The sequence below is a fragment of the Narcine bancroftii genome, chromosome 1 (assembly GCF_036971445.1).
Source record: "Narcine bancroftii isolate sNarBan1 chromosome 1, sNarBan1.hap1, whole genome shotgun sequence".
Lineage (NCBI taxonomy): Eukaryota > Metazoa > Chordata > Chondrichthyes > Torpediniformes > Narcinidae > Narcine > Narcine bancroftii.
This window is the reverse complement of record NC_091469.1, coordinates 380,535,828-380,553,014: the sequence shown is the minus strand read 5'-3', so window position 1 is coordinate 380,553,014 and position 17,187 is coordinate 380,535,828. Positions and strand designations below refer to the sequence as shown.

Genomic DNA, 17,187 nt, shown 5'->3' with positions numbered 1-17,187 from the left:
GAGATCTGACAAATCTGCCGGAGTTCATTGAGGAAGTAATGAGCAGGACAGTCAAAGGAGAATCGGTGAATGTTGTCAACTTGGATTGGTCAGACAAGGTGCAGCACACGAGGCTGCTGGACAAGGTAGGAGCCCATGGTATTCTAGTGTGGATAGAAGATTGTGGGCTGGCAGAAGGCAAAGAGTGGGAATAGAGGGGCCTCCTGGTTGGCTGCTAGTGGCATGGTGTTCCCCAGGGATCGGCGTTGGGTCTGCTATTTTGCATGTATTTAAATAATGGAATTGATGACTTTGAGGTCAAGTTTTTAAATGATATGAAGATGGATAGAGTCGCGGAAGCAGAGAGTCTTCAGAGGGACTTGATCAGGTTGGGAAAATGGGTAAAAAAGTGGCAGATGGAAAAAAGTGTACTTTGGTAGAAGGCATAAAGTAATAGACTCTTTTCTAAATGGAGAGAGAATTTAGAAAACAGTCTTAAGGAAGGCAAATTCAATGTTAGCATTCATTTCCAGATGACTAGAATATAAGGCCAAGGTAATGCTTGGTAACGTGTTGGTCAGACAACATTGTATTGGGAGCAATTTAAGGCCCATAGCTAAGGAAGGATGTGCTGGCATTGGAAAGGGTTCAGAGGAGGTTTATGAGAATGATCCTGGGGATGAATGAACAGTGCTTGATGGCTCTGCATCTGTATTTTATGGAGTTTAGAAGAATGAGGAGTGAATGTCATCAAAAGCCCTCTGAATTTGAAATTAATGGATAGAGTGGATGTGGAAAAGATGTTTCCAGTAGTGGGAAAGTCAAGGACCAGAGGGCACAGCCTAGGAATAAAAGGATGTCCCTTTAGAATAGAATTGAGGAGAAATTTCTTTAGAGGATGGTGAATCTATAGAATTTGTTGCCACAGATGCTGTGGAGGCCAAGTCATCGGGGACATTAAAAGTGGAAGTTGGTTGATTCTTGTTTGGTAAGAGTCTTAAAGGTTATGGGGAATGGGATTGAAAGAAAGCCATGATTTAAATACTAGAGAAACCTTGATGGACTGAATGGCCCAATTCCACTCCAATGCTACTTGGTTCCTATGACAAATTCTCACCTCAGTACAGAAGTATCCTTCTCTGGAGTGCCAATGGGGAGATGCTAGTGCCTCATCGTTCCTGCCTACACCCAGTCCACTTTCAGCTGCAGAACAGGGGCATGGGACCAGTGTAGAGGACGATGACCAAGGCCTTTCCAATCCATCCCCATCACATCACAATAAGCTCTGATCTTGACCCATTCCTTGGCTTCACAGGATGTTGGTGACCAGCAGGGATGATACTGTAGGAGGATCCATGGGAGGGTGGGAATGAGCTCTTGGGAACCAGGAGCAACCAGGGGACTGTAGGAAGGGATGGGGGTGGAGGCATAGTGAGCATAGAGGTTGGGGTGGGGAGCATAGGCTTGTTGGTGAGGTGGGGAGAGTGGAAGGGAGAGGAGAATGATTGAGGAGGGGCACTGAGGGGTGCTCTAGTGGGGTGGGAAGGAAGCGGTTGGGTTTGATGGGAGAGGGCCTGAGGGATGAGTGAGTACTCTGGTTGGGAGGAAAGAGAAATGGGTGGGGGTGAAATATAAAGGGCACTGAGGAGGTGCTCTGGTGGAGGGGGAGGGGGAGCTGGGGGAATGGTGGGTGATGAGAGAGAGGAGATAGCATCCTTCTCAGCTTCTCCCCCATCTCACCCCCTTCCCCCTCCCAATGGTATTCACATTCACCTGCAAGCCTGTGCCTGTTCCCCTTCCTCCCCATTCAGATTTGCCCAATCTTCAGCATCCTTGAGGAAGGGCCCAGGCCTGAGATGCCAAGTTCCTCCAGCTCACTATCGCACTACTCTGGACCCCTGTGAGAGATGGGTCCACTTTATTAGCAGCTGGCCAGTTGACTCAGAGACCATGATCCTCTCTGGAGTCATTGCCAACTGTCTGGGAACAACGAGGGACAGACAGGAGGTATTAGCACAGAGATGGAGATGACAGGCAGGGATTGAACCAAAGCCACACTTAGGACTTTATTCTTCATTTGAAGAAGCACCTACTTTTAATCGGTAATACAAAGAAGAGTTGAAATTCTGCCTCATCAGTCACCTCCATCCACGGCACTTCAAGGATGACAATGGTTCGACCTTGAACTTTCAGGCTGTGGATAGTTCCATTCCGGCAAAATATTCCCACAGGAACTTCCTTTCTGTTGTCATCGCGGACGTGTCCCTTCACTGAGTATTTGACCAAGTCAGGACAATGGTCAGTGTCTGTCTGACGCAGGCTGTGCTTGTGAAAGCCAATCTTCACACCAACATTGTAAGGCACGTTGAGCTCCCAGATGTAGGTTGTGTTCAGGCGCGGGAGATTTCGAGGGATAAGATTGTCAAGGTCATCATCTTGAACTGCTGCAGGAGAAAGTAAAAGTCACTTCAGGATTGCAAGGTTCCATCCTAAACCAGCGAGTTGAGGGAGAACACCATTGCTGACAACAACAGCAATGAAGTCTGCATGCTCGGTGTCGCGAACTGATCACACCATTCATCACTCAGCGGGTCACTCACTCCCACTCTGACTGTCTGTGCCCTCCTGGACCATCACATGGAGGCCCGACATTACATTTAATTTGCCACTTCTCTTCCCATTCTTCTAACCTTCTGAAGACTCCCTGTTTCCTCAACACTACCTGCCCCTCCACCTACCTTTGTGTCATATGCAAACTTGGCCACAAACCCATTCATTCCATAATCTAAATCATTAATATACAACATAAAAAGAAGCGGTCCCAATACTGCCCCTGTGGAACACTAGCAATTAGCAGCCAATCAGAATATGATCCTTGTATTCCAACTTTCTGCTTTCTACCAATCAGCCAATGCTCTCCCCATGCTAGTATGTTTCCTGTTATATCATGGGGTCTTATCATGCCAAGCAGCCTCATGTGCAGCACCTTGCCAAAGGCCTTCTGAAAATCCAAATACACAACAACCACTGTATCTCCCTTATCTAGCCTGCTTGTCACTTCTTCAGAGCATCCATATATTTCCTGCAATGAGGTGACCAGAAATGAACAGAATGTTCCAAGGGGATCTAATCAAGGTCTATAGATACAACATTAGCTCATAGCTTGTAAACTCAATCCCTTGGTTAATGAAGGCCTCTACACCATATGCCTTCATAACAACACTATGCAGACGCTTTGAGTGTTCTATAGATACAGAACCCACAATCTTTTATTTTGTCCACACTGTTCAGAGACCTCTCATTAACATTATGTTCTGCCTTCAAAATTTGACCTACCAAAATGCACCACATCACACTTTTCTCTATTAAACTCCATCTGCTATTTCTTCAATAACTCTGCATCATATTGTCATCCCTTTGTAACATTCGGCAACCCTCCAGATGATCCACAACACCACCCACTTTCGTGTCATCTGCAAACTTACAAAACCAAGCTTCCACTTACTCATCCAGGTCATTGATAAAAATCACAAAGAGGTAGGATCCCAGAACAGATCCCTGCAGAACATCACTGGACACTGACCTTCATGCAGAATACAAACCATTTCCAACCACCATCTGCCTTCTCTGGGAAAGCTAATTCTGTATTCACAAAGTAAGGCCTGCAGAATGCAGAGGATGATAGTGGATGGAACATATTCTACCTGGAGGTTGGTCTCCAGAGGTGCACCACAGCAATCTTTTCTGGGACCTCTACTCTTTGTGATTTTGATAAATGACTTGGTTCAGGAAGTGAAGGGGTGGGTCAGTAAGTTTGCAGAGGACATGAGAGGGGAGGAATGAGAAGGTGTAAAACACAAGGAGGGGAGAGGGGAAGGGGCAAGGAAGAGGGGGACGAGGGTGTAGGAGGGGAGAGATGTGGGGGGAGAGGGAATGAGATGGGAAGGGAGGGAGGAGAGGTGGGGTAGAGGGGAGGGGTATAGGGGTGGGAGAAGGGGAGGAGGTGTATGGGGAGGGGGAGGGGAGGAGAGAGGGAGGTGATGAGGAGAGGGGGAGGGGGGAGAGGTTGGGAAAGATGGGGAGAGTGAAGAGAGGTGTTAGAGGAAGGAGGAGGGAGGGGTGAGGGTGGACTTTGCTAGGTGAGAATCCCTGACTCACGGACATCCTCCTTCCAGCCATAGGCTTTTGACTCGGGTCCCAGCAGACATAAACCATGGTCACTCACCGATCTCTCGCTTGACTTCCATGATGAAGTAGTCCTCAGGGTTAGTGCAGGTGAAGTTGAGGAGCACGTCATCTCCTGCATGGAAATGGTACTGCAGGCTGCATTGCTCTGCTGCCACACACATCTGGCATTCAGGCAGGTCCAGTCTGCCAGTGGCTGAGCTGATGTTAACACTCATGTCTGGGTCAACTATGATCGAAGTTGGCTCAGCACCTGCACAGAAATCATAGGGTCAAGTCAAGTCTCCTTTATTTATCGATCATGCCATGCATTGGACGGTAAAGACGAGATAGCATTTCAGGACTATGGAGCAGATTTACATAAATATAGGTTAAAATAGAAATTAAAATGTAAAGACATACAAAATAAAAGTCCACAGTAGACTATCCACATATGTTCTGGGAATTCAGGAGCCTGATAGCTTGGGGGATTAAACTGTTGCCCAATCTGGGTGTAAGGGCCTGAGTGCTATGGAACCCCCTCCCAGATGACAGAAAGGTGAAAAGTTTACATGAGGGATGTGTGGAGTCCTTCACGATGTTTATTGCCTTTCACCTTCATTGAGTGCTGTAAATGTCCTTCATGGTAGGAAGAGAGTCCCCAATGGTCTTTCCTGCTGCCTTCACTATCCTCTGCAGGGTTTTGTGGTCTGAGGTGGTACAGATTCCAAACCGGGCGGAGATGCAGTTGCACAGGGTGCTCTCAATACATCCTCTGTAGAATGTAGTGAGGATGGAGGGTGGGAGATGAACTTTCTTCAGCCTTCGCAGGAAGTAGAGGCGGTGCTGGGCTTTCTTGGCTGTGGAGTTGGAGTTAAGGGACCAGGTGAGATTCTCCATCAAGTTCACTCCAAAGAACTTGATACTCTTGATGACCTCTGGAGGGAGGTTTCCTTTTCCACTGAAGGGATTCTGTCCCACACTGGAGGCCATCTGTCCTCTCCATTGGAGGGGGGTCTGTACTCTTCATGTAAGGTGGCTGTCCAGACAGTATTCCAGCTTGACAGTGCAGGGTCCAGACAGTACTCCAGGTGTTGAAGCACAGCACATTAACAGGCCCTTTGGCCCATCAAGTTTGTGTCAAACTATTATTCTGCCTGATCCCAAAGACCAGCACCCAGACTATAGTCCTCCATCCCCCTCCCATCCACATAGCTATACAAACTTATCTTAAATGTGAAAATTGTACCTATATTCACCACATCATGCTCCAGGAAGAAAGGGAAGAAGTCTGTCAAAGCAAACAGTGGGCCAAAAGGAACAAAAATGGACCATCTCAGGATTTGTCTTTGCCCTACATGCCTGGGTGGTAAAACTGCTGGATGAATGTGTGGCTGGAGTGCTGGTATGGAGAAATCGCTTTTGGAACTTGGCACAGGATCACTCTGGGATGGGGGAAGCCATACATGAAGGATGGGGCGCATCTAAACTGGAGGGGGATCAATATCCTTGCAGAGAGGTTTGCTCACACTACCCAAGAGACTTTAAACTACTCTAATTAATTCAGCAGGGGTTAGGAATAATGTGCAGGACAAATCATGTCTGGTGGGCAGAGGCAGGTGAGGGAAAATGGGAGGGCTGTTGTGCTCAACCACAGTTACTTTAACACAAGAAGTGACACAGGTCAAATCTGGTGAACTCAGAGCAGAATCAGCACTTGGAGTTATAATGCTTTTGCAATCATGAAAACATGATCAGGGAAAGGACAGTTGGGATAGCTCAAGGTTCCAGGCTACAGAAGTTTTGGATGTGACAGAGGGGGATGTAAAAGAGGAAGGGGAGTCGGAACTCTGACGAGGGAGAACAGTACTGAGGGGAGATATCCTGGAAGGATCATCCAATGTGAGCACATGGGTTATACTTAGGAATAAGAGAGAGGCGATCATTTTGTGGGGGTTAGACTACAGGCCTCCCATTCGTCAGCAGGAATTGGAGGAACAAATCTGTAAGCAAGTCATGGAAAGGTGAAAGAGTGACAAGGTTATTGTAGTGGAGGGTTTAACTTTCTGGCTGAGATTTCCCTAGTGGAGGGGGCTCAGATGAGGTGGAGTTTGTGAAGTACTTCAGAGAGAGTTGTTGGAGACTGCATAGATATGGTCCTACCAGAGACAAGCTGTATTGATCCTTATCTTCAGAAATACAACTGGGAAGATCGTGGAAGAGTCAGTGGGAAACACTCTGGGAACAGTCACCATCATTTTGTAAGCTTCAAAGTTTTAAGTTCTATACATTAATATCAGACATCATGGGAAGCAGAGGGATGATAAACCCTCAGGGCCAGATGAGAACCCTCCCTGGATGCTACATGGAGCAAGAGAGGAGTTTGCTGGGGCCTGATGGAAATTTTTTTCCTTTTCATTGACCTCAGGTGAGGTCCCAGAAGACTGAAGGATTATTAATGTTGATCCTTTGTTGAAGGACAGCATGAATGAGCTGGGTATTTGTCAGCCAGTGAAATTGGGAAATTTGTGGTGAACATTCTGAAGGAGAAAATTAAGATACATCTGGAAAGACAAGGACTGAGCAGGGATAGCATCACTTTGTGTTATAACCTGTCTCACTGATTTAACTTTGAGGAGGTAAAGGCAGGGTGGTAAATATTGTCCATGTGCATTTCATAAAAGCAGTTTGCAGAATCCTGCATGGTGCATTGGGCCAGAAGCTGAAAGCACGTGGAATTCGAGGTAAATGGCTCATTTGCTTGGTCCTTGGAGACAAAGGAGGTGAAGCAGACAGAATTTAATCTTGACCAGTGGGAACTGATGCATTTGGGAAACTCAAATAAGGACAATACATATAAAGTGAATGCTGAGGGTGCTGAGGATGGTTGATGAGCTGAGGGTTCTTGGAGTTCATGCAAAATGGTAACACAGGTTGATAAGGCATTGAAGATATGTGGGCATACTGGCCTTAAATGGCCAGGGCATAGAATATAAAATTATTTCACTATGTTGCAATTTTGATGATTGTAAGCAGTTCTGGTTACCACACCAGTTCAGGTTTATCATCTGACTGTACATGTGCAACCAGATAAAACTGTTTTTCTCTGGATCACTGTAGGAGGGATGTGCTGGCACAAGAGATATTGCATTTACTAGGTGTTGCCAAGATTGGGTGACTTAGATAGGCTGAGTTTGTTCTCCCTCGACCAAAAGAGTGACCTGACGGAGGTGTGTCAGATTGTCACAGGTCACTAGTCACAATCTTTTACACATGGTCAGCATTTCAAAAGAAAAAAGGCACAGGTTCAAGGTGAGAGGAAAGGGCTTTAAGCAGATCTGGGGGGCTTATTATTTTATGCAGACAAGATTGATATTTGAAACTTGCTGCCTGTGGAGGTAGTGGAATAATGTTCAGTGATAATATTTAAGGTGCATTTGGGCAGACATTTAAATAGATGAGAAACAGAAGACAAAATGGGATTAATACAGAAAAGATCAGCATGAATATGATAGGCCAAAGGACTTATTGCTGTGCTGTATATGAGATGAAACTGACTCCAATAAACCACTGAAGACATTGGATTGTGTACAGTTTTGGTCACGTACCTACAGGACAGATATCAATGAGAGTTCAGAGAAGCCTTACAAGGATCTTGCCAGGACTGGAGGAACTGAGTTATAGAAAAGGTCAAACAGGTCAGGACTTTATTCCCTGGAGCATCAGAGAATGAGGGGAGATCTGATAGAGGTTTACAAAATTATGAGGGCAACAGACTTTTTCCACTGAACTTAGGTGAGACACAAACTGAAGTATGAAAAGTTGGAATATTTGAAAGGAACATTTAACTATAAAACACAGAAAATGGCCAGTTCGGCCCTTCTAGTCCATGCCGAACACCTTCCACCTAGTCCCATTGATCCACACCGGGCCCATAACCTTCCATACCTCTCTCATCCATATATCTATCCAACTTTTCCTTAAATATTAAAATCAAACCCTCATCTACCACTTTGGCTAGAAGCTCATCCACACTCCCATCCTCTGAGTGAAGAAATTCCCCCTCATGTTTCCCCTATACTTGGCCCCTTCAATTTCAATCCATGTCCTCTTGTTGGAAATGGAAAAAAGCCTGGCCACATTTACTCTCTCTGTCCCCTTCATCATTTTAAATACCCTTATCAAATCACCCCTCAATCTTCTACACTCCAGGGAATAAAGTCCTAACCTGTTTAACCTTTCCCCATAACTAAAATCCAGGTTACATTGTTGTAAATCTTGTCTGCACTCTCTCTATTTTGTTGATATCCTTCCTATGATTCGGTGACCGAAACTGCACACAATATTTCAAATTTGGCCTTACAAATGCCTTATACACTTTAACATGACCTCCCAACTCCTGTATTCAATACACTGATTTATGAAGGCCAACATACCAAAACATTTTTTCACCACCCGATCTACATATGACTCCACTTTCAGGGAATTATGTGCCAGAATTCCGAAATCCCATTGTTCCACTGCACTCCTCAATTGTCTACCATTTAACATGTATGTCCCATTTTGATTACTCCTACCAAAATGTAGCACCACACACTTATCGGTATTAAACACCATCTGCCATCTTTCTGCCCTCTCTTCTAACTGGCCTGTATCCCACTGCAACCTTTGAAAACCTCCTTCACTGTCCACAACACCACCAATCTTGTATCATCTGCATACTTACTAATCCAATTTACCACCCTATCATCCAGTTCATTAATATATATGACAAACAACAATGTACCCAGTACCGATCCCTGAGGCACTCCACTAGTCACTGACCTCCAATTTAACAAACAATTTTCCACCACTACTCTCTGGCATTTCCCATCCAACCATTGCTGAATCAATTTCACTACTTCAACATTAATACCTAATGTGTGAACCTTGCTATGGGACCTTATGCAGAACCTTGTCAAAGGCCTTATTAAAGTCCAGATAGACAACATCCAAAGCCTTCCTCTCATCAACCTTTTTAGTAACCTTCTTGAAAAACTCTACAAGATTTGTTAAACATGATCTACCATGTACAAAATCATGTTGACTTCTCCTAATCAACCCCTCTTTCCAAATAATTGTATATACCATCTCTAAAAAAACTCTCCATTAATTTACCCACCACTAACATCAGACTCACAGGTTTATAATTACCTGGTTTACTTTTTTAAACAGAACAACATGAGCCACCCTCCAATCCTCTGGCATCTCCCCCATAGCTAATGACATTTTTTAAATATTTCTGTCAGAGCCCCTGCTATTTCTACACTAACCTCCCTCAAGGCTCTAGGGAATATCTTGTCAGGACCTGGAGATTTATCCACCTTTACTCTTTTTAAAATAGCCAGTACTACTGCCTCATTAATCTATATATTTTCCATGACTTCACAACTAGTTTTCCCTATTTCACCTGACTTTCCTTAGTGAATACTGAAAAAAATGTTATTTAAATTTTCCATCTCTCTGACTTCTCACATAGCCTACCCCTCTGATCCTCAAGGGACCCAATTTTATCCCTCACTATTTTTTTACTTTTAATGTACAGGTAGAAACCCTTTGGATTTATTTTTACCTTGCCTGCCAAAGCAGCCTCATATCTCCTTTTAGCTTTGCTTTTTCTTTACTTTTTAAAAAACTTTTCTGGAGAGGTCTGGGAAGTCACGTGATGGAGTAGTGACCGGTAAGAAAATACCAGCCCTCTCCAGAAAAGTTTTTAAAAAAAAGTAAAGAAAATGCAAAGCCACAAACACAGAAACCATAACAAATTAAAAATAAAAGTGTGGAGAAAATGGCAGCAAAGAAAGAAAAACCAAAAACAACGGGAAGAAAAGAAGGAAAGACGTCGGATGAGAAAAGTGAAGGCCTTACCTGTATGAGGAGGCCCGCTGTGGAGAGAGAAGCCTGCTCCCTGAGGTCAGTGGAAACCCCGAGCACAGGACTACAAAGATGGCTCACGGAGCCAAACAAAAGTGCGCAACCACGCATGCGCGAATCCCCGCACATGCATGATGCACAAGATAAAAACAACATCGATGGGAGGGGGGACGAGCTGAGGAGTAAATATCCACAGCTTAAACAGACAAGTATAACACGATAGCAAGACTCCCAACAGGAAAACATAGAAAATAACGAGAACAAGAAGGAAGAGAATAAAAAAAAAGGAAATCAGAGAAACAACAGATGACCAACCCAGAGGAAGAAGACACCTTTAATAAAAATAAGAAGAACAAAAATATCCAACAAAATAAAATAAACAACCCAACAAGAAAATCAGAACAGACCGAGGTAAAGGACACAGATCCTGGAGTGGACTCAGAAGAAGAAGAGGGAGAACACAGAGAAATGGAAGATGAAGGGAAGGGACAGTACATGGATTAAAAAAAAAATTAAAGAATATATGGAAACATTAAAAAAATGGCTGACACAAGAATTCAGTGAAATACAAAGAAGAATAAAAGGTAGAGAAGAAAAAGTGAATAGAATAGAGATGGTCATGACAGAAATAGGAAAAAGATTAGACAAGGTGGAAGAACGAGAAACAGCCATAGAAATGGAAGTAGATGACTTAAAAAAGAAATTGGAAGAATCTAATAAAAAAGTTAAAGAAACACAGGAGCTGTTAGCTCAGAAGATAGATATAATGGAAAACTATAATAGGAGAAACAATATAAAGATAGTGGGCCTCAAGGAAGATGAAGAAGGCAAAAATATGAAAGAATTTATAAAAGAATGGATCCCCAGGGACCTAGGAATGCCAGAATTACAAGAAGGAATGGAAATAGAAAGGGCACACAGAACATTAGCCCCTAAACCACAACCACAACAAAAACCAAGATCCATTCTAGTAAAATTCTTAAGATATACAACAAAAGAAAATATATTGGAGAAGGCAATGAGGAAAATAAAAGAAGACAAAAAACCACTGAAATACAAGTTTTGAACTCCTGAAGAAGAGGAAGGAGTTTAATGCAGCAAAATCGACCCTATGGAAAAAAAGTTATAAATTTATGTTAAAATATCCAGCGGTGCTTAAAATATTTATCCCGGGGCAGCAAAGCAAACTGTTCTCGGATCTGGAAAAAGCACGAAAATTTGCAGAACACCTACAAAACAGACAGAGAGATGAAGAGATGTAACAAGAACAAAAATGACAACAAACTATATATAAATAAGAATAAAGTATAAGTAAGAACTAAGAAGGGAAAGAAAGGGAAGAAAGGAAATGAGGGATTTAAGAGAGTGAGCTTTGTTATATATGAAGATTAAAATCTTTTCTGGGGGGGCTGGGTGGGGAAGACTAACAGTCACTGCGAAATCAGTTGACGCTTGCGAGCAGGTTCGCAATCCAAATGGAGAGGAAAGATGTGGTTGCCCGACAAGGGACAAAAGGCAACTCAGAGAGGGGAAGGACTATTAGAGTTAAAGGAATTTTAGATATGGGAATAATGGAAATATTTTTATGCTTTAGAAATGTTGTCTTATAATGTGTTCAAAAAAAGAAACCAGAAATGGATAAGAAGGGAAGGTGGTGATGAGGAAACGGAAAGGAAAGATAAACAAAGTATGAAATGGCCATGTTGAACTAAATGACTTTAAATATTAACGGAATACATACCCAAATCAAAAGGAAGAAACTGTTAAATTTACTGAAGAAAGAAAAAATTGATATAGCATTCGTGCAAGAAACACATCTAACTGAAGTGGAACACAAGAAATTAAAGAGAGATTGGATAGGACATGTAACAACAGCATCATACAATTCAAAAGCCAGAGGAGTAGCTATATTAATCAATAAAAATGTACCAATCAAAATAGAAGAGGATATAATAGATCCAGCAGGGAGGTATGTAATGATAACATATCAGATATATTTGGAATTTACTCAATGTATACACACTTAATGAAGAAGATCAAAAATTTATGCAAGATATCTTTTTGAAGATCAGAATATGCAAGGGAATATACTAATAGGAGGGGATTTTAACCTTAATTTGGACTCAAATAATGGATAAAACTGGAAAAAAGACTAACAGAAAGAACAAAGTAACCAAATTTATGATTAAATCGATGCAGGAAATGCAATTTTTGGATATATGGAGGAAACAACACCCAAAGGAAAAGGAATATTCATATTATTCGGGTAGACATAAAACATACTCAAGGATAGACCTATTCCTGTTATCAGCCCACATTCAAGGAAGAGTTAAGAAAACAGAATATAAAGCTAGATTGTTATCGGATCACTCACCCCTGTTATTGGCAATAGAGATGGAGGACATCCCTCCAAGAATGTATAGATGGAGATTAAACTCCATGCTACTTAAAAGACAGGATTTTAGAGAATTAATTGAGCGACAAATTAAAATGTACTTTGAAATAAATACGGAATCAGTGAAAGATAAGTTTATACTATGGGACGCAATTAAAGCGTTCATTAGAGGGCAAATAATAAGTTATGTAACCAAGATGAAGAAGGACTACAATCAGGAAACAGAGCAGTCGGAAAGGGAAATAACAAATACAGAAAAAGAATTAGCAATAAAGGAAGATACAACTAAAAGAAGAGAATTGACAGACAAAAAAATAAAATATGAAACACTACAAACATATAAGGTGGAGAAGAACATAATGAAGACAAAACAGAAGTATTATGAGCTAGGAGAAAAACACACAAAATACTAGCGTGGCAGCTTAAGATAGAACAAACTAAAGGAGCGGTATTGGCATCAAGGAAAAAGGACAAACAAGTTACATATAACCCAACGGAGATCAACGAAAACTTCAGGGAATTCTACGAACAACTATATCAAACTGAAAACGAAGGGAAAGAAGACAAAATAGATGAATTTCTAACTAAAATTGAACTACCGACATCACAAACAGAGGAGCAAAATAAATTAACAAAACCATTTGAAATAGAAGAAATACAGGAGATATTAAAAAAACTACTGAACAATAAACACCGGGAGAGGATGGACTCCCAATAGAATTCTATAAAACATTTAAAGACTTATTAATTCCTCTTCTCCTGGAAGTAATGAATCAGATTGAAAAAACACAAAACATACCAGATTCATGCAAAATAGCAATAATTACAGTGATACCAAAGACGGGTAAAGATCCACTAACACCAGCATCGTATAGACCAATATCTCTACTTAACACAGATTATAAGATAATAGCTAAACTATTAGCAAACAGATTGACTGACTGTGTACCAAAAATAGTAAAACTAGATCAAACTGGATTTATTAAAAAAAGATGAACAAAGGACAATATCTGTAAATTCATTAACTTAATCCATGCAGTACAAGGAAACAGAACTCCAACAGTGGTGGTTGCTTTAGACGCAGAGAAAGCCTTTGACAGAGTAGAATGGATTTATTTATTCAAAGTACTACAAAAATTCAACCTACCAGAGAAGTATATTAATTGGATTAAAACATTAAATAAGGGACCATTGGTGAAAGTGACAGTAAATGGATATATATCAAATCAATTTAAATCAACAAGGCAGGGATGCCCACTATCTCCCTCACTGTTCGCGTTAGCTATAGAACCACTAGCAGAACTGATAAGAACAGAAAATAAAATAAGAGGGATAAAAATAAAAGAGAAGGAATATAAAATCAGTCTATTTGCAGATGACATTATAATATACTTAACAGAACCAGAAATATAAATAAAAGAATTACATAAGAAATTGAAGGAATATGGAGAAGTATCGGGGTACAAGATCAACGCAAATAAAAGTGAAGCAATGCCAATGAATAATCCGGATTTCACAAAGTTTAAGAAAGAATCACCATTTAGATGGCAAACACAAGCAATTCGATACCTAGATATACAACTAAATAATAATCTCGGCCATCTATACAAACTAAATTATCAGCCATTAATGAAAAATTACAAGACGACTTAGAGCACTGGAAAGACTTACCACTAACACTGATAGGAAGGATAAACTGTATTAAAATGAAGATCTTCCCAAGGATACAATACCCATTTCAATCATTGCCAATTCACCTAACAGAGAAATTCTTCAAGGAGCTAAAGAAAATAATAAGGAAATTCTTATGGAAAGGGGGGAAACTGAGGATAGCACTAGATAAATTAACAGAATTGTACAAACAAAGAGCCTTACAACTACCAAACTTTAAGAATTATTATAGAGCAGTACAATTAAGATACCTATCAGATTTTTATCAAACAAGGGAAAAACCAGATTGGATCAGATTAGAGCTAGATAAAATAGGGGAGAAGATACCTGAACATATACTATATAAGTGGGATGAAAAATTGGTGCAACATAGGAAATCACCAGTATTGCACCATCTGCTCAACATTTGGAAGAAGATTCACGTAGAAAGGAATAAAATAAATTATCAACTACCAAAATTAATATTGACACAAAATCAACTAATCCCTTTCACAATAGATAACCTTTCCTTCAGAGAATGGGAGAGAAAAGGGATCAAAAGAATAGAAAATTGTTTTTCGGGAAATAAATTATTATCTTTTGAACAAATGAAGGACAAATATAATATAACTCACGATACAATGTTTGCATACCACCATTGAAAACCTACTTGAAGAACAAATTGGGAAACAGTCTGAGGTTACCAGAAGGAAGCAATTTTGAATATGTGATTACAGACACAATGATAATTTAAAATTTATAACAAACATGTACATCAAACTGCAAGAAAAGGAGAACGAGGAAACAAATTGTAAACCTAAACAAAAATGGGAACAAGATCTAAACATAAAGATAAAGAATGAAAAATGGGAAAAGCTATGCTCCGGAACTATGAGAAATACAATAAACACAAGGTTACGCATGATTCAATATAATTGGTTACACAGGCTATACATCATACCCCAAAAGTTAAATAAATGGGAACCAACAGTATCAGACAGATGCTTTCGCTGTAAAAAGGAAACGGGAACAACAATACATGCAATTTGGGCATGCAAGAAAGTGAAAAAAGTTTGGGAAGATCTAAACCAGATATTAAATAAAATCACAAAAAGCAATATACCAAAAAACCCAGAGATCTTCCTTATAAGTAATATAAGAAATAAAGAATTTGGACTCGATTTGGATGGAGCACAAAAAAGATTTATTATGATAGCCCTAGCTGTACCAAAAAAAATTATGTCAACCTGGAAATTAGAAGACAACTTGAGAATACAACAAAGGTACATAGAAATAAATAAATGTATTGCATTAGAAAAAATAACATACAATTTAAGAAATAACATCACAATATTCAAACAAATATGGGAACCATACATGAAACACAATAGAGAAATCCTACCATGGACCTCCACCACCTAAAATGACAGAAGGAGAAGACAACAAAATGAACTGACCCAGAATGTAAAAGTAAAAGACACAAATTTCTTGTTTATTTTTATTAAGTGACGACATTGTTTAACGGGTTTAATGTATCATATAGATTGAACTTTGAATAAATGGGGAGGGGGGTGAGGGAGGGAGGGAAGGGAGGGAGGAAAAGGGGAGAAAATGACACTGTGTATATTCAAGAGAAAAATGTCTGTATGTATTTTGGTCAGTATGGTTCATTGTGTGAAAAATAAAAAATTTTCAAAAAAAGCAGGAGTTTCTCAGATGTTTTCCATGTACAGTGTGTTATTCCTGGGATTACCCCCCTCGATGGAAACTGAGCTACAGGCCAGTAGATCAGGACCAGCTCCATGGGTTGAGGGTTACTGGGTACTGCACCTAGCATAGCCACTGCCTCAGTGCGAGAGAACAGGGTCTGATACTCACCTCAGGTGCTCTCTGTGAGGAATGTGTAACACTCTCTCCCACCCACCCCCCACCGCCACTGTGACTGCTTGGGATTCCTCCATATGCTGTAAATTACTCCAAGTATGGGGGATGGGGATTGCAAAGAGTTGGGATTTGGAAGTCAGAGCCTGAATGTGGTGCCAAGTCCTGGATCACAACAGTGCAGAGAAGATGAGAGGAGATGGGTGGACCAGGATGTTGACTGGGATGGAAAATTGCAGCAATGTCAAATGTTTGCAGAGGCAGGAGATGTTCCGAGACCAGGAGAGGGGCGCAAATAGAAAGGGGTCAACAATCGATGGGGTAGAGATTTAAATGATTAGAGGAGCGATGAGGATCCATTTCAACAAAGTCTGAAACGTATTGAGAGGCAGAACCCTCCCTACACTATCTGCGTATGTCCCCGGGAGACAAGTGGGTCAACACGGATGGGCAGGGCCGAAAGGCCATTCTATGCAGTGTGATTTCGACAGCTGTGCCCAGCTCTGACTATTGGGTAAGCACGGACATTGGATGGAAGGGCCTCTTCTGGTGCTGTGTAACTTCTATAGCTGTGACCAGTTCAGGAAGATGACTGGGCCAACACAGATGGGTTGAGCTGAAGGGTCTGTTCTGTGCTGTGCAATTCAGTGAAGCTGAGAACTGGTCCACATTGTGTCCTGGGTCAGGTTGGATTCCAACCCTGGCTGGGGCTTTGCCCAGAGTCGGGGACAGAGCTGCTCTCAGGGAGGCAGTGGAGGAGCCCCAAACTGCCTTTAACCCTGGGTCCAGACCCACTCCACCCCCAGTTCCAACCTTACCCTCAACTCCACTTCTAGTCCCAACCTTACCCCAAATCCACCCCCAGTCCCAACCTTACCCCAAATTCAACCCCAGTCCCAACCTTACCACAACACAACCCCCAGTCCCAACCTTACCACAACACAACCCCCAGTCCCAACCTTACCACAACACAACCCCCAGTCCCAACCTTACCACAACACAACCCCCAGTCCCAACCTTACCACAACACAACCCCCAGTCCCAACCTTACCACAACACAACCCCCAGTCCCAATCTTACCACAACACAACCCCCAGTCCCAACCTTACCACAACACAACCCCCAGTCCCAACCTTACCACAACACAACCCCCAGTCCCAACCTTACCACAACACAACCCCCAGTCCCAACCTCACCCCCTAGTC

The 17,187-nt window shown here is 41.7% G+C and overlaps 1 protein-coding gene across 3 annotated transcripts in view; it reads right to left on the bottom strand.

Annotated features, from left to right (window-relative positions):
- The window catches only part of cdcp1b (CUB domain containing protein 1b), a 60,392-nt gene that overhangs the window by 39,797 nt on the left and 3,408 nt on the right, over positions 1-17,187 (bottom strand). For all 3 annotated transcript variants that reach the window (XM_069913458.1, XM_069913457.1, XM_069913459.1), the window contains exons 2-3: positions 4,205-4,417; positions 2,073-2,423 (exon numbers count right to left, since the gene is read on the bottom strand). In XM_069913458.1, coding sequence (XP_069769559.1) covers positions 2,073-2,423; positions 4,205-4,382 — 529 coding nt within the window. In that variant the 5' untranslated portion in view covers positions 4,383-4,417. The remainder of the gene's footprint in view (positions 1-2,072; positions 2,424-4,204; positions 4,418-17,187) is intronic.